The following is a 20,612-nucleotide window of genomic DNA, read 5'->3' on the forward strand; positions in this document are numbered from 1 at the left end:
AGCCAGATTCCTTTCACCCCAGGTGGAAATGTGCATTAACCCCTAGTCCTAGAGCTTCTCAGGGCTGGCAGGTGGGGGGCAGAAGGCAGGCACCAGGCTTCCCTTGGATCCACAGACCACAAGTGAACAGGCGGCCTCCTGGCCAACACCGATCCCCCAGCAGGGGACCGTTCATCACACAGGACCGGGGCCACGTCCACGGCAGCCCAAGGCTGTCTGTGCACATCCGCTCCCTCCTGCTTGGGAGGGGACAGGCACACTCAGGTCCCAGTCCCCTCAAAGGTACAGAGCATGCATGCAAACTCCTGTGCAGAGAACAGAACCCCTGCACCCGAGGGCACCGGGGCTCTCCCCCCGCCTTCTCACAAGGTGAGTGGAGGAGAAAAATCTTTCTGGGACTCTAAATCTAGCCTAAGACCAACAACCAACCAAGACTGACTCGGCCTCGGCCCCCGCTACTGGCTAAGAGGCTGAATTCAACACCATGCAGAAGAAACTGGTCTGGACCCCTGATCCCTCCTGGTCTGACAGGGGGTGAAGGTGGGGGACAGCCATGCTTGCCCTGGGCCTGCTCACCTGTTCTCTGTGGCTCTTTGGGGAACCCAGGGTGCCGCTGGCTGAGTCACCACACCCTGTGCAGGGGCAGGAAGGAGAGGCGGCCAGAGCTCCCGCCCCCGCCTGGGCCGCCCACCGCCTGCAACTGGGACGGCAGCCCCAGGAGAGGAGTCCCCGCCGGGTCCCGGGCCACGCTCTCAACAGCCTCCTCCCCTTTACGCTGCGCTGTTAATACTTCAGACTGTCTTACTGGCCTCTGTTCATCACCTATTAATTGTGCGTGTCTGTGGAACTGTTTTCACAGGCTACGATTTGGCTTTTCGGGATGACGCGCATTGTGGCAGGACAGACGAGGGGCCCGGATCTGTCTCCCCAGCAGAAGTGTCAGGCAGAAGCCAGTGAACCTGCTCCCTGGAGCTACTGAGACCCCAGGGCAGAAAGCACGAGGGAGAAGGGAGGGCCGGGGCCGCCAGGGAGACCAGACCTTTCTCCTGGGCTTCCCGCCGCCGGCGCTCCTCCAGGTCCAGCTTGCTGACCAGCCTCCGGCGCTGCTGCAGGAACTCGTCGTAGACGTAGGTGGGGTCGGGGCCCCGTGGTGCCGGGGGCCGGTAGGGCGAGCCCGGCTTCAGGGGCCCGGGGGGCTCCCCGAAGGGGGCCGGCGGGGCGAGCGAGGCCCGGGGCTGGCCCAGGACGGTCTGGGTGGACGGCTCGAGCTCCGCCAGGAAGTGCGCGGGCGCAGGGGGGAAGGCTTGCTGCTCCAGGCCCCCTGCCTCGCGGGGCGGCGGCTGGTACTTGTCCAGGGGGGCGGCCTCTCGCTTCCGGGGTCCCTCCTCCGCCTTCTCGGGGCAGTAGACCCTCTCCACCTTCACCAGCGGGACGGCCGCCTGGCGGCTGGGCTCAAACGGGGCGGGGTGGCCGTGCAGAGGGTGGCCCTCGGGGGCGCGCCGTGTCTCCAGCGTGCTGTCCATCAAGGACACCGGGTTCCAGAGGGCCGTGGGCACCGAGTGGTGCTGGGGCTTGGGTGAGATGAGGGGCGGGGGGCCGCCAAAGTGCTGCGGGGCGTCGCGGCCTCCCGGCTCGTGACGGTTTGGTCCCGGCCTGCGAAGGGAGCGGAAGCAGCCATCAGCCGCGAGGGCCCGGGCGCGCCAACCACCCCGGCCCCCAGGCCGCCTGCCGGGAACCCCGAGCCGGCCAGAGCTGGAGGGGTGAGCAGGCCTCCTCTGGGCCACGTCCCAGGGCTGGAGGGAGGACGGGCCTTCCGCTCCGCCACCTTCTCTGTGGCCAGCTCGAGGCAGGCGTGTGCAGGCCGCTTTGGAGAGGACAGGGAGCCCGACATGGGCTCTGCGGGTCTAGGGCACAGCGACAGTCTCGGCCCGGCCAGACCCGCTCGAGCCCGTCTCTCACCCGCGACCTCACAGCAGCTCACCCTGTCCCACTGCTTCTGGAATTCCGAGCACGCTGAGAACAGACCCACCCCCGGCCCGACCCCACCTCCAGGCGAGCCACACGAAGGGGAGCCGCTAGCGAGGGGCCGGCCTCCTCTCTCCTCCGTGCTCACACACAGCAGCAAGAGGCTGGCCTCTGGGGTCCACCCGGCCTAGACCTGCTTCCGTGGACACCCTCACAGCCGGCAGCTACGCCCAGAGGGTCTTCAAGGCCCGGGCCGGGGCCTGTCCAGGGAGCCAGGCCACCTGCCGGAGTGCGCGCCCCTCACACGCAGGCGGGCAGGGAGCCAGAGGGGACCTTCCATCAGACACGCAGCTTTGCCCCGAAGCCGAACTAAGTGCCTCTTTCCTCGGTGCGTTTAAAACAACATTCACCTTCCAAAGGGCTACGTGGCTGCCGTTTCTCCAAAGTTTACCTATTTTTTTAAGGGAAACCCCACGCTGCCACGGAGACAGAGGGTAAGGTCTGAGGGGACAGAAGGGGAAAGGGCAGAGGCCACGGCAGGCACGTGAGCAGTCATCTCTCAGGGCTCCGCCTGCCTGGCCGAGGAGGGGCCGGCTAATCACAGCCACCAAGGCCACTGCGCCTCTGCTGGGCGGATACGAAAGGGAACCAGATCAAGAAGCGTACGTCCTTAAATAAACAGCAGAGGAATGAAACCTGTTAGCGAAGCAATATTTCACGCGCTGCAGCCAGGCACCGGCTGGTTTTCTAACCCGGAGCCCAAGGGCCCGAAAGACCATCAGGTTCGCGCTGCTGTGGGGACCACCGAGGCCAGGTGAGGGCCGAGGCAGAGGCCACCCCCGCTGGGGGCAGCAGCACACAGGCCCTGACAGCTGCGCTGGGATCTTGCAGCCCCAAGCAGAGGAAGACACCCTCGGGAGTCAGCGTGCCCTGAATTTATCAGGAGATGCTGGACGTGTGCTGACTGCTCGCCCAGCCCCCTGGGTGTGACGGGGCCCAGAGGAACAAAGGGCGGCTCAGAAGCAGACGCAACAGCCCCCGTGTAGCCTCGGACGGGCCCAGAGAAGCAGAGGGAGCGTCTGCAGCACAGACCTCGCTGTGGCCACGCTGAGCGGAGCAGAGGCCGGAGGAGGTAGGAGACCCAGTCAGGGGCCCGGCCACAGTGCACTCCCGGTCACACCCAATTAGCAAGCGAATCCCCTCAGTGGATGCAGAGGCAGGACTGCTGGACGGGCCAGCCATGCCCAGGACACAGAAAAAAACCCACCAGTCAGCCAGAAGCTGGAGAAAGAGGGAGGGAACAAGTGGACATTTACAACGCCTCCGACCAGACAGCCAGCACCATGGACGTCAGGGGCTGGGAAGAGGCTCAGAAATCCTCCCACCCAACCTCCTTTGTGCAAAGCTGAGGGAGATGGGCCCGGAGAAGGGGAGCAGTGTCCAGTGTGCCCCAGGCCTGGCCAGGCTCTCGCCACCAACTCTGGTGTGGGTCTCAGCCCGGCCCTTCAGAGTGAGCCCTGGAGGGATGGAAGGTGGGGTGGGGGACACAAGGTGACAGCCAGATCAGCAGACGGGGAGCAGCGAGGCCCCAGGGGCAGCTGTAAGAAGGGGCCCAGCTCACAAGGCAGGTGTCGGCAGCCAGGGGTCCCAGAGACAGGTGCAAAGGCCTCTCAGAAATCTCCTGGCCAAGGCGGGGGTTAGAAGGTGAAATGAAATACAAGTGACAACACTCGCAGGCTCGCAGGAAGCCAACCACAGGCGCTCATTAAACGCAGGCTCCCTCGTGCAGACGCCGCCCCCATCCCCGGGCCAACCTGGCGCTCTCAGGCCTGTGCTCCGCGTCCGCGGGCGCCGGCGGCCGGCCCAGGTCCAGGTGCTGCTCCAGCACCTGCTGCCGGAACTCGGACACCTGCGACTGGCGGTCCTCCTTCTCCTGGCGCAGCCGCCGCTGCCGCGCCAGCCACTTCTCCTCCTCGTTGGTGCGCTGGAGGAGCAGGGCCGTGGCCGCACTGCTGCCCGGCAGAGAGAAGAGGCCGTGGGTAGAGAGGAGGCCAGGCACGGGGTGGTGCGGGGCGGCCGCCGGGTGCAGGGAGTGCTGCACGGGCTTGGGCGCCTGCAGGCCCACGTCCTTCAGCTTCTCTGTGGGGGGAGAAAGGCTGTCACGGCGGGATCTCAGCACCAGGCTCAGTCCCTCCCCGGCTGCCCGTCCTCCCGGAGGAGACGCGCACCACCCTCCCAAGGGCGTCCCCGCGGCCGGGCCAAGGCAGCCGGGGGCATGGATGCTCCCGGGCGCTCGCCTCATCCGGGTGACACGCTGGTTGTGGGCGTGTGGGGCAGGCTCATGCCCACACGCCAGAGCAGACTTGAACTCTGGGAATCACCCGAGCCGGCTGCTACAAGTTAGATTACGTGTACATATGACAAAATAAAATGTTAAAAACTAAGGTTAAAAAATACTTAAAACTATCCCTTCCTAAGAATTTGGTTACGTTTTACCACGGTGCGTAGCCTTTCAGCCGTCTACCTACAACCGTTCTCTCCGTATCGCGTGCCTCTCCCCCCGGCTCCCTGTCCGGGGGCATCAGGCTCGGCGCTCGCCACGGGCACGCCGTGACTCTGCTGCAGGCCCGCGGGCAGACGCTGCACAGCAGGGCCCTCTCCTCGGGGAGCCGCCCCAGCACGCAGCTCACCGGGCACAGTCCTTCCCTCCCTCGGGTACCTGCTCGGGTCGGGGTCAGCTGCTCCGCGGCCTTGCCCCGCTCCTCAGCGGCGTGGCTCCGCAGCCCGTGCAGCTCGGCCGCAGGCAGGAAGGCCGGCTCCAGCGCCTTGGCGGCCAGCAGCTCCTTCTCGCGGGCCCGCTGCTCCCGCTGGCGCTCCAGCTCGCGCTCGCGCTCCTTCTCGCGCTCGCGCTCCAGCTCCTTCTCGCGCTCGCGCTCCTTCTCCCGCTCGCGGTCGGCCTCCCGCTCGCGCTCGCGCTCCCTCTCCCGCCTCAGCTCCTCGTCCATCTGCATCCTGCGGGGCGAGCAGAGCGAGGTGTGGCCGCCACCGCGGGGGTGCTCGGCGCCAGGGAGGGAGGAGCAGAGGACACCCGGCCTGGCCCGGGGCTTACCTCTCGGCACTGAGGCTGGACATCCGCTCCGAGTGCAGCGCCGCCAGGGACGAGTGCGAGAGCTCGGGTGGGTAGCGGACCCCAGAGAGGTGGAGATGCATAGCCGACGGATGCAGCGGGGGCAGGGAGCCGGGGGTGGGGATGGGGTAGAAGGGGGACCGCAGGGCCGACAGGCAGTAGGAGTCGTCCATCCTGTGCGAGAAGACGGGGCTAGTGAGCACCGAAGGTAAAGGAAGAAAGGCAAGACCCAGCCCTACCACCAGGTGCCCCAGCCAGGTACAGTCATTGATCCAGGGGCGCTGGACAGGGCAGGACGGCCACAGAGCCTCCAGGAAGGCCCTGTAGAAAGGGTCCACGTCCACAGCCAGACCCAAAACCCCTTCCTCCCAGAGGCCAACAGATGATAACAGCTCAGGGCTCCGAGGCCCTGCTGGCCACCCCAGGCCAAGTGAGGAGACTTCCAGGTCTGCGGAGGGGAGGTCCACAGCATTACTGCCGACCTGTCAGGGAGGACGCAGGAAGCTTCTACGGAGAGCAGTGGTACAGCGCCGTCTCCGGCGGGGTTTCCGGGTCCCACACAAACCGTGCGCTCTGTGCATTAACGCTTACGTGCACCAGTGGAGCCGACGGCGGGAGAGGGAGGAGCTGGGGCAAGGCCAGCTCGGACAGAATGTCCCTCCGGGGGCAAAGTCCTAACGGCTCATCTGGAGGGCTGGGAGGAGCGGCCGCCTGGGGTCTCCCTGGGAATCTGGCCCCAACCAGTGTCCGCCCAAAGGTGGGTGGGGAGGTCTGGGGCGCCTCACCTGAAGGCCGGGTGGGGGAAGGGGTGCGGGGCCAGGTAGCTGGGGTGGTAGTAGGCAGCGGCGGTGGCCGGGTCCAGGCCCAGGGGAGGCAGGGAGGACACGCGGAGGTCCTCGGCGGTGTGGTAGGGCCGGAAGCTCCGCAGGTAGTCCTCGGTCACCGTGCTGGGGGGCACCACGTGGTGCACGGGCCGCTGGAGGCTGCGGGAGGGACGGACAGAGGACGAAAGGCGGAGGTGAGCCCCAGGCCGGGAAACGGGCCAACCTCCCCGCACCTCCACCATGCCTCCCTCGCAAGGACAGGTCCTGGCCGGAGGCCCAGGGCACAGGCGGGCAGCTGCTGCTCCTCGGGCCCCCCCGGCCCCCCGCCGTCCTCACCAAGTGGGCACAGCGCCGCTACCCACGGCTTGGATGGACCCCTGGCCCCGGGAGCCCCAGGCTGGGGGTTTAGGGTCAGGCAGACGGCAGAGTCAGCCGTCGGCTCAGTATGGAAACGGCCAGCAAGCACAGACGGGGCTGCCGGCCCGGGGCTGAGCCACCATCTGGCGGCTCCTGGGCTCAGCTGGTGCGGCCGGCCTGGCGGCCAGAGCCTCAGGGGTCCAGAGCCCAGCACGCGTACCCTCCCCGGGCCCCGACCTGCACTTACTTCAGCGGAGGGAAGCGGGAGTCCTGCACCACCGAGCTGGGGGAGATGCCGAAGGGGTAGGGGGTGCTGAGCAGGTGGGAGGGGATGGCCGGGCCCCCTGCCTTCTCCTGGGGCAGCGGGGGCTCCACGATGAGGCGTTCCCGACCGCTGCCGCTGCCCCGAGAGCCAGCGTCTTGCTAGAGGACAGAGAGCAGCGGGTCAGGGCGGGGGTGGGTGGCTCAGACCACGGCCGACGACGAGCCAGGCCTTCCTCCAGACTTGGGGCGGGGTGGGGTGGGGGGTCGAGCTTTTAGAGTACGATCTAGCGATGGCCTTTCCTTACGGTTTTCCACCCAAACCTGCCGTATGAGTGGCGTGGCAGGCGGAACAGAAAGAAGGGAGGACACGGGTTCCGATGATGGGCGGGTCTGGACTGAAACGCATCTGGGCGACAGGAAAGGACAGATGCCCCAGGATCGGACTGGGGTCCAGACGAGTGCCCGTGAGGGGACACAGCACAGTAGGGCCGCCCATGCCCTCCCAGCACAGATCTCCTACAGGTCACACCTGCTCCAAACTCAGACGCGGGAGCTGGGTGATGGTGGTCCCCGCACACACCCCCAACCCCCGGCGGTGAGCTCTGCACTGCAGCGGCTGTGAGAGAACCCCGCGGAGCCCCTGGCCACTGATCGCCAGGCATGCGCCGGCATCCCAAGGGGCCGAGGCGTCAGCTGTGCTGCCAGCTGCCGGCCTGCGTCACAGATACCTCTCGGCCCACGGTGCCCGTGGAGGACGTGGCCGAGAAGCTGCTGCTGCCCTCGGGCAGAGCATGCCAGCCTGTCCCCCGGACAAACCCCGGGGCGGCCCGGGCGCCGGCCAGAGCAGGCAGCCGTGGGACCTCAACTGGCCAGACCTGTCTGGGGACCTTTGCACACTGACGGGGGCAGGGCTGTGGGCCCACCTGCCCCAGACTCCCGGACACAGAGAGTGACCTGGGGCCTGGCGGGGAAGGCAGGACGGGGGGGGGGGGGGGGAAGGCGGCCCCCAGAACCCCCAGCCACACGGAGGAAGGTCCTGCACGCCCACCCACAGGAGCGTCCACAACCCATCGCAAGGTCCTGTCGTCGTGGTCATTCACGCGGCTGAGAGACGGCCGCGCAGCAGGCACCAAGCGTCCACAGCAGCCGGGGGCTCTCGCTCTGGACGCGGGAGCGGCCGCCAGTCCGGGGGCTCCGTCACCGTGACACCCTGTTCAGCCTAAGGTGAGGACATCTCGGCCCAGGCCTCCCCTGAGCCCCGAAAGCTCCACAACCCGGCCCCTCCTTGGCCAGATGGCACGATGCCCGCCACCTGGCGCCAGGCCCGGCCGCCCCTGATCAGCCGCAGCAAGCAGGGCGTGGGCCCAGGTCTGTCCACCCCAAACCCACGGTGTTTCCGCTGGGCCACAACCCTCTGTCTCCTCACTGATGTGGCGCGTGTCCAGGAATGACCACTGTACGTGGGGCAGTGACAAGAGTCTGTCCCCGAGGAGACACCCTCTCCTGTCCCTCCAGCCCTGGCTCTGCCAGTCACCTTCCCGTCAGAATCAGGAGATGGGGCAGCAGAGACCCCCAAACCATCTTACTCCCCATGTGGGGGGCAAGGGACAGACTGCGCAGCCCCCCGGGTGACCCCTCCGCCTCCACACCAGCAGAGGGTGACCCTGCGGAGCAGGAGGGGCCCGTCCGTCACCGTATTTACCAAACGTGCTGGGTGGGTGGGCGCCGCGGCAGTGATCGTTAATTGGAGGAGACAGGCCGCTGATTGGAATTTTTAATGAGCGGCCACATCTGTTCCCACGTGTGGGCACAGCCCCTCCCGCTCACGGCGGGGCCCTCGTGGTGCGTGAACTCCGACCTGCCCTTCCCGGGACGGGTGGTCACGAAGCGGCAGTCAAGGGTGGGACCCACACGTGTGCCAAGCCCGGGTCAGGGCAGGGAACCCGGGACCCCCGCCGAGGTATTACGAGCCTTCTACACGGGGGCCGGCGCGGGGTGGCTCCTGTCTGGTCCTGGAGACCCTGGACGGGTCCCGTAACTGCCCCGGGCCTCAGTTCCCCCAGCTGTCGAACGTGCAATCACAGCAGCGGCTCACAGAGCAGCAGGGACGGGTGCACGGGTGTGAACGGGAAGCGGGGGTCTCGCGCAAGCAGCTGCACCTCCTAGCCCACCCCCCTACACCCCCTCGCGCTCCCCGTCGACACTACCACCCAAGGGGCTGTCCTCAGCGTGCCGGGTCCCCCTCACCCCCCTCCCTCTGCTGGCACAGGGCCAGGCCAGTACAAGTGCTGACCGCCGCGACGAGGCACGAAGGCTCCTCAGCTGCTCTGGGGCCTGCCCCTCACGGGGGCCACCGTGGAGTGGAGAGGCCCTGCGCCCGAGGTCTGGGATGAACTAAACAAGGGATAGCACGGCCCTCAGATGCTCTCTGGATGGGGACGCAGTGGCTGGAGCCGGAGGCCCCTTAGGTGCCAGGGCGGCTCCCCCAATAAATGTCCGCGATGATGGGACCCGGGGTGACCTGGGCTCTGCCTCCAGGCTGGCAGCAAGGCCCCTCCTCCCCTCAGGCCACAGTAGGAGGAAGACAGCAGCCCAGGACAGCGGAGTCCTTGAGGGGACCTCGATTTAAGAACAAAATCTGGGGACAAGCTCCAGGCAACTCCAGGCCATCACACGCTTCCTTACGCTTCCGGCACTGTTTTGCTGAATCAAACAGCAGAGTGAGGGGCCCCAGGCAGCCCCTGTCCCAGGGGAGGGGCCCCGGGCGCACCAACCCCAGCTCAACGCCGTCCCCAGAAGCCCCCTTCAACCCTCGGCAGGACAAAGCCCTGCTTGAAGGCGGCTGGGCCAGATGGCACCTTCCCAGCCTGGCCGAGGACAAACAAGGAGCTGGAGAGGCTGGGGGAGGGGTGGGCTGGCGGGCAGGGGGTCCAGCAGGCCAGACCCACGCGCCTTCCGTCTGGCTGGAGCCCTGCCAAGCTTATGACAGGCACCTGGGAACGAGACCGGGGCGGGGGGTGGGCCCGGGCAGCAGCCCCCAAACCAGGCCGGGCCCAGGAGGCTCAGCCGGCCACCCCGAGGCCCCCGATGGTGGCGGCCAGGCCCCCACGCCGGCCCGCGGCCGGGCTCGCCCCGAGGAGCATCTGCGGGCAGCTCTCATTTCTGAGCAGCGGCTGCAGGCGCAGCTGTAGAGATGAAAGAAGGAAGGAGTGGGGGGGGGGGGAGAGGGAGGGAAGGGGGGAGGGAGGAGAATCCTTCATTCTCTGGTGATTAGAGAGGTTTCCACTAGGCAGCCGGGCAGACATGCCCTGTTAGCTTTAAAACAGACTATTTGTCATTGCATCTGTCCTTCCACAAGCTCCCGCTACCTGGGAAATACCGGTGACCCCGGTGCGTGGGAGGGCCCCCCGTGACTCACGTGCCGTGACTTCAGGAAGCCCCCCTCCCCCCTCACTACTCTACTCTTCCCGGTCTCCCCCTCCCCAGGAGGATTCAATTCGCTGAGCCTTTGTGCCGGAGCCGGCGAGCCGTACATCACCCACTAATCCAGCTCCCTTCCCGCCGCCCTCCCTGGTGGCGCTAGTGTTTCATTAGCCACCGCCTCGGTAAGTGGCTGGAGAGAGCCACCGCAGCCCTTTCTCTAGGGGTTACTCGGTGTTTCTGAGGCAGTGAGGACCCCCCCCCCCCCCGGAGGAGGGCTGAGCTTGGGGGGAAGGGGCCCAGGGCCAAGGCACCTGAGTGTCCAGGAGGGGGTCGTTTAGGAGGCTCCTGGGTCTGGATGGGCAGCTGCTGGGCACAGAGGGCAGGACCAAAGGGGAAGATCCGGGCCGTGGGTGGCCGTCACCAGCCAGGGCCAAACCAGGGACGTGGCAACAGGATCAGAAACCATCTGGGCCCCCGGGAGTTAGGGGAGACACAGGTGGTTAGGGCCCTGAGGTCCAGGCTGGTCGCCAGGTGGCAACGGGCCCCTCTGGAGGCAGGAGATGCTGGTGAAGACCCCTTGTCCTCCCTCAAACCAGGACTGCGGCGTCTTGGGCCTCTCCAAACCCCTCTGGCCGGGACCTGCTCACCAGGCCCTGCCCTGGCTCTCCTGCCTCCAAACTGCACTCGAGGTAGAGCGAACAAAGCCAAGACAGCAGCTTCTAGGCGGGTACGGGGGCCTTGGCCAGGTGATGACCCAGCAGTGTCCATCACCTCGGATGTGGGGACCAAGCTACGGCCACCTGACCTATCTCCAGGATTTCAGGGGGTCCCCACTGGGCTCCCTGGTCAGGGCCTGCCTGAGGGTGGGCCCCCTCTGTGGACGGAGGCTGGCTCCCCCCACCTCCAGGGCAGAGAAAAGACAGACCCTGAGTGATGTCCAGCTGGGGCCCTGGTGCCCATCCCCCCATCCCACCCCAGCAGGGCAGAGAGCTGCAAGGGGGGGCGAGGGGAGAGTTCCCCCCTCCCCCCTCCTCCCTCCTCCCCCACTTTCTTTGTGGTTTAATTAGTATTTCCAAGTGGTGCTATCCCTCTGGGAACTCCAGAAAAATCCAGGAGAGAAGCACAGAGACAGGGTTCTTAATTAGGTAGGGCCCCTCCAGGCTGGGGGTGGGTGGTGGAGGTAGGCAGGTGCAGGGGCAGCTCCCAAGGCCACCAGCTCCTTCTGCATGGCCATGTCACACCAGGGACCCACCCCCCCCCCAGGTGCGGGAAAGGGCCTCCTGGGGCAGGCGGGCTTCAAAAGTTAAGATGGAAATAGGAAAACTGACCTGTGAAAATATGGGCTGGTATTTTCGCTATTTTCGCTGGTATTTCGGTTCCTTGTTTGTGCAATAGATAATAATCATAACAGCTATTGTCTATCAGGTGCTTATGATGTGCAAACACCATTTTAAGCACTTTGTCCCCCGCAAGATTTCTATGTTGGAGACCCAACCCCCAGGACCTTGGAAAGTGACCATATTTGAAGACAAGATCTTTGAACAGGTAATTAACGTAACACGAGGTCACTAGGGTGGGCCCTGATCCAATAGGACTGGTGTCCTTATAAGAAGAGAAGATTAAGACACAGACACACACAGAAGGAAGAGCATGGGAAGAGACAGGGAGAAGACGGCCGCCTACACACCAAGGAGAGAGGCCTCAGGAGAAACTGACCCTGTCCGCACCGGCAACATGGGCCTCCAGCCTCTAGAATAAACCTGTCTTAAATAAGCCCCCATCTGTGATGCTCTGTGATGCTCGTTGTGGCAGCCCAAGACCACTAACGCCCGTGAATCTTCTTAAATCACACAGACCCTCCAGGTAGGTGCTGTAGTTATACCATTTTGCAGAGAAAAAGACAGGCTCAGGGGAGTGAGCTGGGGCAGGGGATTTCAACCCCGAAACCCAGTCCTGCTCCGCGGGAGGCCACCTTCCCAGCACCTGTGGCGCACCCGGCCTCCACCCCAAGCCCCCCTCCCCACACTCACCTGCCGGCTCTCGCTCCTCCACACGCCATTGACGGTCTTGGTGGGGGCGATGGTCACCACGGGGGGCGTGCTAGGGACGCTGTGGCCCCCGGGGGGGACGATGATGGGGCCCATGGGCACGCGCTTGGGCGTGCTGGCCGGAGAGCTGTGGTTGGTGGCCGGAGAGGAGACGGGGGACGACTCACTGCTCAGTGAAGACCCTGCGGGAGAAGGACACAGCAGCCTGAGCGGGTGCCCCCCCGGCCCCCAGCAGCCGGGCAGGGGCATGCGGGCTCCTGCAGACGCCCCGCCCCAGCCTGGGATCCGGGCGGTAACTCCCCACCCCCGCCCACGGACAGGGCCTCCCGTGCCCGGTGCTGCTCCCCCCAAGACTCCCCCTGAGCGCGGGAAAGAGCCGGGGGCGCAGGCAGGGCCACCGCCCCAGACATGGACGGAGACACAGCCTCAGGAGAGCAAGTGTGGCTCAACGAGTTACACCCACGGCAGCTGGGGGCCGTGCGCGACACCCCGGGTCACTCGGGCTGATGTGGGCCGCTGGGGTGCAGGGTGAGTGAGGGGCCTGCTGAACCTGCCCCACAAGAGGCAGTAGCTGATGTGAGGGTATGAGCCAGGGGGTGGGCACGAGACCCCCCGAGGCGCACAGAAAGGCCCGAAGTTCTCCCCGCGAGCCCCCTGTGTGCTTGAGGGTGGGCGTCCTAGCTGCTGGACGGGCCTGGCAGGGCCTGGCAGGGTGCGGAAGAGGCGAGGGCGTGGCTGAGGAAGGCTTGTATTTTCAAAATATCGACTGCGTTCATTTTAAGCTTTAAGAACTGAGCTACGATCCGGCGCTGAAAGCACACAGGTTGGTGGTTTTCAGCACGTTCACAGCGCTGTGGAAACATCACCGTTATCTGATTTCCACCACCTCCAAAAGAAGCCCCACCCTCAGCATCACCCCCACATGCTGCCCCCCGAGGTGGGCGGCGTGGAGGGCTGCAGGCCCGCGGGGGGTCAGGAGGATGGGGTTGGTTTAGCTCCTGGCAGGGGCACAGGGTCATGGTGGTGCGTGGGGTGGGAGGAGAGGGCGGGGCCTGGGGGGCTGGGAGGAAGTCACTTTGGGTCCTAAGGGGGAAGGCGCCCATTTGCAGCCAGGTTGGCCCGCAGCTGCTCCTCCCGCAAGGCGCGGGGCCGCCTGTGAGCGAGGGGTGACGGCGCGTCCCCTCGCCCACCGGCACCGGGCTCGCCCCAACGTCACCCCGCCGTGGGATATCCCGGCAGGCGGGCGGCAGAGTAGCCCCTGAGGGCTGGAGCTGCCGGCAGGGCCTGGTCCTGGTGTCCCCGGGAGTCACGCCCAGGCCCAATGAGGTTCGGTCGTGTGCACATCCACACCCCGCACTGTTCTGGGCTGCAGTCTGGGGACAGAGGAGACCCCTCACATGCCGCCCCACAGAGGCCCCATGGCACACAGGCCCCCGACACAGACCCCGCCGCACCTGAGAGCCACGGAGAGCACCCAGGGCCCTGAATCTGGGGCAGGCCACACAGGGGACCCCCAGATTTTACTACACAGCAGAGCTTCAGCTCGTGCCAGGCACCGCTCCCGCCCATGGTCGCGGGGGTGGCGTGAGCTCGGGCGGCCAGCCGAGGTGGACCTGGCCGAGGAGGCTGCTGCCGACAGCCCCAAGCAGCAGCCTGGAGACGCGCCATCTTGCAAAGCTCCCCTCTGACGGGCTCAACCAGGCAGCCTCTGCCTGCGGGAGCCCCACTTGGGGCACCTGGGGCGGGGGAGGAAGCTGGGGCCAGCACAGACCCCCGCCTCCGCAAGCAGCACCCATCCTCCCTGGATTTTGTTCAGAACCTGCCTGGGTCCCAGGGGCCAAGACCCTCGTCTTTTCTCCAAACCATCTCAAGTGGGCACGCTCCTGCTACCAAATCAAACCTTTCCTTGAAGGGGAGGCAGGGCAGCCTACAGCTCAGGGTGCTGGGAGACAGTCACCCCTCCCTCTGCCCCAGAGGCCCCGACCATCGAGGCGCGGGCTCAGCAGTGACCAGGAGGCAGAGCGGTCGGCTGCCGAGGCCCCGCGGACGCTGGGACAGAGCTTCGCCCTGAGCAGTGTGCTGCCGGTCCAGGCCGCTTCACCGTGCTTCCCTAGGCTTGGGCACAGCTTGAACAGCTGTACGGGGCAGCCCCACGGGGAGACATCCAGGCCAGCCAGACCTGCCCCCAGCCGAGCCGCTCGGCAACCCCAAGAACAACGCTGAGGCCAGGCGCCCCCTTCACCTGCAGCCCTCACCCGTCAGTGCCTGCCAGTGGGCAGTGAGGAGTCGCCTGAAGGCTGCTGCCCCTGATGTGTGACCCCCGATTCCCCAAACAGATCCGCCAACCACGGCCCACACAATTCTGCAACCCCAAGTCGGCCGGGCCAACCACTGAGACCCAGTACCGGGTCAGGATCCCAGCCGTGGGGCAAGCTCCAGCCTCGGTCAGCTGTCATTACCGCCCGCCTGGGGACAGCCGACAGGTGACAACGTCGGCGGCCTTCCTTTCCCAGTGGGACAGCCGCCAAAGTTTTGAAACAAGCTGTGTCTGCCAGGTTGGCGGGGCCCACCCGGGAAGCCAGCTTCAAGGGAGAAGCAGGAGGCGGGCGGCGGGCTGACCTGGCCAGCCCTGGGGCGTGGAGCCGGCCACCATGACCGGCCGACGGAGGGAACCCCTGCACCCTGAGCGCTCACCGGGTTTGTGCAACTTGGGGAAACTGGGAGCATCTATCTCCCCACCACTGCCCACACCCTGGCCCGGCAACCCCGCTCCTGGGGCCCCAGCAAAGCAGGCTGCCGTCCACCAAAGACGCAGGCTGGCGGCCCCTACGGGAAACTCCCGCCACATCCACCAGCAGCCGGAAGGACACAGCGGGGAGTGGGTGGAAAGCCACCAGAGCTCTCGGCCACCAAGCAGGAGGACCTACCGTGCACCCGGCCTGCACCCCAGGCTGCCCTGTGTAAACTCCGCCTGGGGGTAGAGGGAGCCGAAAAAGAAAGAAAACAAACACACCGAGGGCCCCCACCAGTCAAGGGAGAGGCCACACTGCCTGGAGAAAACGGTGCGGTCAAGGCCACGTGGGGTCAAGGCCAGGTGGGCTCTGTTCCTCGAGGGGCTGGGCAGACGGAGGGGAGCTGGAGCAGACACTTCAGAGCCCCATCCTGTGCCAGCCCCTGAGGCCTCACAGCCAGGAGGGCCCAGTGGCCACGCCACCTGCGCACAGAGACTCAGGGCCACCTGGCTCCCGACCCCGCTGCTCCCCCGTCCCCTCCCACCTCTCAGACCACCCCCCTCCGGCCTCCGGGCCCCCGCCCCACGCCATTAGCAGGTCTCCGTGGACCAGCATCATTTCTAAGCGCTGAGCAGCGAGTGAGGAAGCAGGAGGGGAGGGCGAGAGACGGAGCCTGCGGGCCAGGTGCCCCTGCCCGCCCGGAGGCCACGGGCAATTAGCAGCCTCGTCCCTCAGGGGCGGGCCGGACGCCTCGCTTGGCAGCCAGATCGATGCCTGACCACGCAGCCGCCAATTAGCGCAATCGCCCCCGACCCCGTGCTCAGGGCGGCGCAAGCTGTCATGAACCGGCGGTACGCGGCAGGCGGCAGCGAGCCGCGTGCGGGTGCGGAGGGGGGTGACAGCGCACAGCGGTCCGCGTCACCTCTGTCATCTGACCTCGCGGATAGCGCCCGAGGCCCCCTGAGCCCTTGTAATTAACAGCTGAGACACCAAAGTCGCTGTGAGGGGAGAGGGAGCGAGGCCTGGAAGCACAAGTGCAGCACATCAGCTCCTGAGACACCACCCCCGAATGACCTTAAGCACCAGCTGGGTGCCCTGAACAAGGGCTTCTGTGCCGGGACCACCCCTGCCTGGCACACTGCAGAGTGTGAGCTCAGTCCCGCCGCACAGCCCTCCCTCTCCCGGGCACAAGCCTGCACTGAGTCAGGCCGCCTCACCCGGGGAGGGACGGCGGTCACCTGATGTGCTCCCTAAAGGAGGACCCCTGGGACGCCTTCCCAAGACGCCCCCTCCCATGGCCGGAGCCGCAGCACCACAGGGCCAGCCCGGGCAGGGGTCCCCCTCCGGCTGAGCCTCGCCCAGACTTTCACCCTGTGCAGGCAGGGACCCGCCAGCCACGAGCGCGTGTGGATGCCCACCATAAGCACGTAGAGGCAGGGAATGAGGGGGGGACCCTCTGGACTCCCCGCCGGCCGGGCGCAGCGGGGACAGCCGGGGACACGGCACAGGCAGGGCTGCCCTCAGCCAGGCGGAGGGCAGTGGCTCCACCCAGCTGTGGGTTCGGGGAGAACCCCCTGAAAAAGAGCCGCAGGGCTGCCCTCTGCCCGCTTCCCTTCCTGGAAGAGGCCCTCCCGGCCTGCCTGCCAGCTCCTCCATGGTGCGGGAACAGTCGGAGGCCCGTCCACCCAATGCCCTCCCCCAGGAGCCCTCACCCCACCTCATGCCACCAGCGGGCGGGGCACATCTGCCCCCAACGTAGCGTCACAGGACGGTCACTAAACCCCAGCCAGCAAAGGCAAGGTGTGGTCTTTCTTACAAGACGCATCTCCAGGGGCCGATGATGCGGTGATGAGCAGGACTGGGGCTGGGAGGGTGGTGGGCTTCCGCTGTGTTGGGTGGCATGAGGGGCCGGGAGGGGGCGCATCAAGGGAGAGGAGAGGAACTGGGGGCGAGAAGGCGGAGGGGGCTTCAGGGAGGGGACAGGGAAAGTCGCTGTTGCACTGACACGGCCTGGGGAGGCCTCTTGTCCCAATGTCTCAGGGCCGGGCATCCCCCACCAGGGCAGGCACAAGCCCCCCTCTCTGGGCCCCGCTCGCCTCTGAATCCCCAGCCCAGCGCACAGAGGAGAAGGGCAAGGCACCGAGGACACCTCTGCACGCTCACACCTGCGCCGCGAGACAGATGGGGCTGCAGACACGCCGGGAAACCCAGCCCCGCCGCCACACGACTGACGCACACGCGTGTCCCCTCACTCGTTTTGCTGTGTTCTCTGAAAGAGGCAGACTTCAGGTGGCAGAACAGGGGCGCCGCCCCTCCCTCCTGGCTCAGGCCGGCTGAGTGAGGCACCACTGGGGGACAGAGTCCCACCTCCAACCCCAACAGAGGGAGGGATGCTCCCGAGGCTCCTCCAGGGGCTCCAGGGAAACCAGACCTGCCTGCAAAGCCAGCGACAAGATGAGGCCGGCAGCCAGCAAACGCCTGGAGAAAGGCGCGCTCCCTCCCAGCTGTGCTCGGGGACCTGGGCCCCGCTGCCCTTGCCAGCCTGCTTGAGTCTGGTCCAAATAAAGCCAGGGTCCGCCAGTCACTTCTCTTGCAGGCGGCGAAAACGGTGCTCGTGCCCTCGGGAGACCAGCTCCGTGAGGCCGCTCAGTGCCCCCCCCCCAACCCGCTGGGGGGGACAGACACGTGGGATTTGAACAGGCCGCGTGGCTTTGGAGCCCACCCTGCTCCTTCCGCCCCGCCCAGCCCTGCCGGCAAAGGGGCCGAAGATAGACGCCAAGGGCACTGCTGCGGGACGCCTCATTCAAGGGGGCCCCGGCCTGTCACTGCCAAAGGGTCCCACGGGTACAACCAGGACCAACGTGGGGGTCAGGGCCAAACCTGCAGCCCGAGGCTCCTTCCAGAACGTGCTGTGTGGGCCTGGTCACGGCCTGGGACCCGCTTTCTCCGAAGAGCCAAGACGAGGGTTGAGGTGACAGGGAGCGGCTGCCCTGGGCCTGGACGCACCCACGCTGTCAGGACATTTGGGAGCAGCCGTGGCCAACTCCTCCGGCCCGGACAGGACGGGCTCTCTCCCCATACGGGGTCAGTCTGGGCCTCGAGACACATGCGCAGCACTCAGCCCAGCCCTCACCATGGAAGCACTCGCCTTCCCTTCCCGGCCCCTCAAGCCCTGGCTGCACTGCAGGGGTGGGGGAAGGTGGGGATGGCAGGGGTTGTGGTGATGGCGTGGGTGGATCTCATCTGCTGCACGCGGCGCCGCACCCGGAGCTAGAGTGTTCTTCCTACATCGTCAAAATCTACGGAGTAGAGACGTTATCCTCAGCCTCTTCTGTTTTTCTACTTTTTTATTTTTGGCTGCGCCGTGAGGCACGCGGGATCTTAGTTCCCAGACCAGGGATCGGACCCACGCCCCCTGCAATGGAAGCACCGAGCCCTACCCACTGGACAGCCAGGGAAGTCCCTAGACGTTACCCTCATGCTGAGGACACACGGCAGCTCAGAGAGGTAGAGCACCGTGCCCAGGCCACACAGCAAGCACGTGAACCAGAATCTGCCGGCGTCCGCACCCACCCTGCTGGGCGCCCACGTCGGAGTGGGTTACAGGGCCAGGCAGATCTGGGCCCTCCCCCTCCCCGGACAGGCAGTCCCTTCGAGTCCCCCAGGGGAAGACACCCGGCCCCCCGCTGGCCGACGGGGACGGAGCAGGGCCGTGTGGCTGCAAAGAAGCCTCGCGAAAGATAAAACCCCACCGAGGGCCAATGTCTCCTCCTCGCATCCTCTCTCTGCGGGCAGAGCAAATGACGGTCACGTGGATTACTTGCTCTGAACTGAATTTTTAAACTGCAGCCTGGAGACACGACGTGAGGAAAGACATCAGCCGGGGAAGCAGAGGGGAGAGCTGCTGCTGGGCCACGGCTCGGGGTAAGACGCTTCCGCAGCGTGGGGGGCGTCGGGGGCGGAGGAGAGGGTCACGGGGCAGTCGGAGGTGCCCAGGGCTGCGGCCAGCACCCGGGAGGCCCGCGGCTGACCAGCACAGGCCCGGCAGCGGGAGGTGCCTGCGGGGGCGGGGAGGGCTGCAGCCTCGGCTGTCTTGGCTCTGCCATCGGGCCCACCTCTCCCACCACCTCCCTGTGCAGGAGGAGATGCAGCGCTGGCTCCACCTGGGACCTCTGCCCTCGGGGACAGGGCTCTCTGGGGTCAGCCATGGGGTCCTGGGTCACCTCAGCCCCCAGATGCCGAGATGCTGGCACCTCCGGGGCTGTGGGGCCTGTCGCCCCGGGTCACCCCGAAGAGACGGGGGCCTCACTCTCATGGAGGGACAGCTGCAGCAGAAGCGGTGGCTCCCTTTCTCTGGGAAGGTGGACACGGGTGCCAGGGCGGGGTAGGAGGCCATGGAGTTTCCAGTGTCCCCTCTGCTGCCTATGGCTCGGGACACCAGCGAGCCCGAAGCTCTCGGCTTTGCCCACCAGCAAGACGGACAGAGAACACAGGCCAGGGCTGTGCGGGGAACGCAGCGGGAGACCGCCCTGTTTGCAGCACGTGCTCAATGAATGGTCACTGCCGCGACGCAGGAGCGGAGAGCCCTTGCTGGGCCCACCTCCTCACACACCTGCTGACAGGTGTGTGGTGCCAACCAGCCACGAGAAGTGTGCCATGCGTGGACAGCCCTGCAAACACCGGTCTGAGAGAGGGAGCCAGCCGTGGGGCTGCGTGCACCCACAGGTGACACGTCCAGACAGCAGATCCTGGCTGCCAGGGCCGGGGGAGGGCGTGGGGACAGAGTTTCTTTTAGGGGTGACAAAATAGGCTGGAATTAAGAGTGATGGTCGGGCTTCCCTGGTGGCGCAGTGGTTGAGAGTCTGCCTGCCAATGCAGGGGACACGGGTTCGAGCCCTGGTCTGGGAAGATCCCACATGCCGCGGAGCAACTGGGCCCGTGAGCCACAACTACTGAGCCTGCGCGTCTGGAGCCTGTGCTCCGCAACAAGAGAGGCCGCAATAGTGAGAGGCCCGCGCACCGCGATGAAGAGTGGCCCCCACTTGCTGTAACTAGAGAAAGCCCTCCCACAGAAACGAAGACCCAACACAGCCATAAATGAATGAATGAATGAATGAATGAATGAATGAATCATCACTTAAAAAAAAAAAAAAAGAGTGATGGTCGCAGAACTCTGAATGCACGAAAACCCACTGAATTGTGTCGTTTAAAAGATGAATTTTCCGGGACGTGAATTATACCTTAAGAAGTTAACAAGGAAAAAAAATCAAGCCCCCCACCACCACCACCACCGCCACCGCCACCGCCATCACCAAGCCCAGCAAACGTCCCCCTTGGGCTCTCTGATCCCCAGTGGAGAGGCAGGCAGGGGAGCTGGGGGCTGCTGGCTCTTCCCGCCGTGCCCCTACAGCCCCCAGGCTTCCAGAAGCTGACAGCCCACATCTCCACTCTGTCCCCCGCTCTGTGGGGAGCACAGACCCTCCCCGAGTGCTCCCTGCACCACTGTGGTGGGTGCTGGGGGGTGGGGAGTGGGAAGGGGGGTGCCCCTCCCCAGCCAGGACCATGCACTCAGTCTTGCCGTCCTAAGTCCGGCTCTCCACATCCACTTGGAAAGGCTGAAGGAGCAGCAGTGAGGGGCACAGGGCGTGTCCTCACCAGCTGTGTGACCTCACGCTCATGACTTGACCTCTCTGAGCCTCAGCTTCCCCACCTGTACAATGGGCCGACGCCTCTGGGCTGCCAGCCAACTCTACAGATGGGAAACAGCCCATCAGAGCTGGGGCAACTCCGTGAGAAAAATGGGGACCAGGCACGGGATGTGGCCCAGAGGATGCTCCAGAGAGTAACTGAGCTCACTTCTGGTGCACTGCCA

General features: G+C 65.9%; 1 protein-coding gene across 10 annotated transcripts in view; it reads right to left on the bottom strand.

The window, feature by feature from the left end:
* The window catches only part of GSE1 (Gse1 coiled-coil protein), a 422,772-nt gene that overhangs the window by 14,479 nt on the left and 387,681 nt on the right, over window positions 1–20,612 (bottom strand). For all 10 annotated transcript variants that reach the window (XR_009698017.1, XM_061174308.1, XM_061174307.1 and 7 more), the window contains 7 exons: window positions 11,991–12,190; window positions 6,521–6,696; window positions 5,878–6,075; window positions 5,075–5,266; window positions 4,685–4,977; window positions 3,780–4,104; window positions 1,040–1,653 (listed from right to left, as the gene is read on the bottom strand). Coding sequence is in view for 9 of the 10 variants with exons in the window: in XM_061174308.1 (XP_061030291.1) it covers window positions 1,040–1,653; window positions 3,780–4,104; window positions 4,685–4,977; window positions 5,075–5,266; window positions 5,878–6,075; window positions 6,521–6,696; window positions 11,991–12,190 (1,998 nt within the window). In the remaining variant the exon portion in view is untranslated. The remainder of the gene's footprint in view (window positions 1–1,039; window positions 1,654–3,779; window positions 4,105–4,684; window positions 4,978–5,074; window positions 5,267–5,877; window positions 6,076–6,520; window positions 6,697–11,990; window positions 12,191–20,612) is intronic.

This window comes from Eubalaena glacialis, chromosome 18, assembly GCF_028564815.1.
Source record: "Eubalaena glacialis isolate mEubGla1 chromosome 18, mEubGla1.1.hap2.+ XY, whole genome shotgun sequence".
Classification (NCBI taxonomy): domain Eukaryota; kingdom Metazoa; phylum Chordata; class Mammalia; order Artiodactyla; family Balaenidae; genus Eubalaena; species Eubalaena glacialis.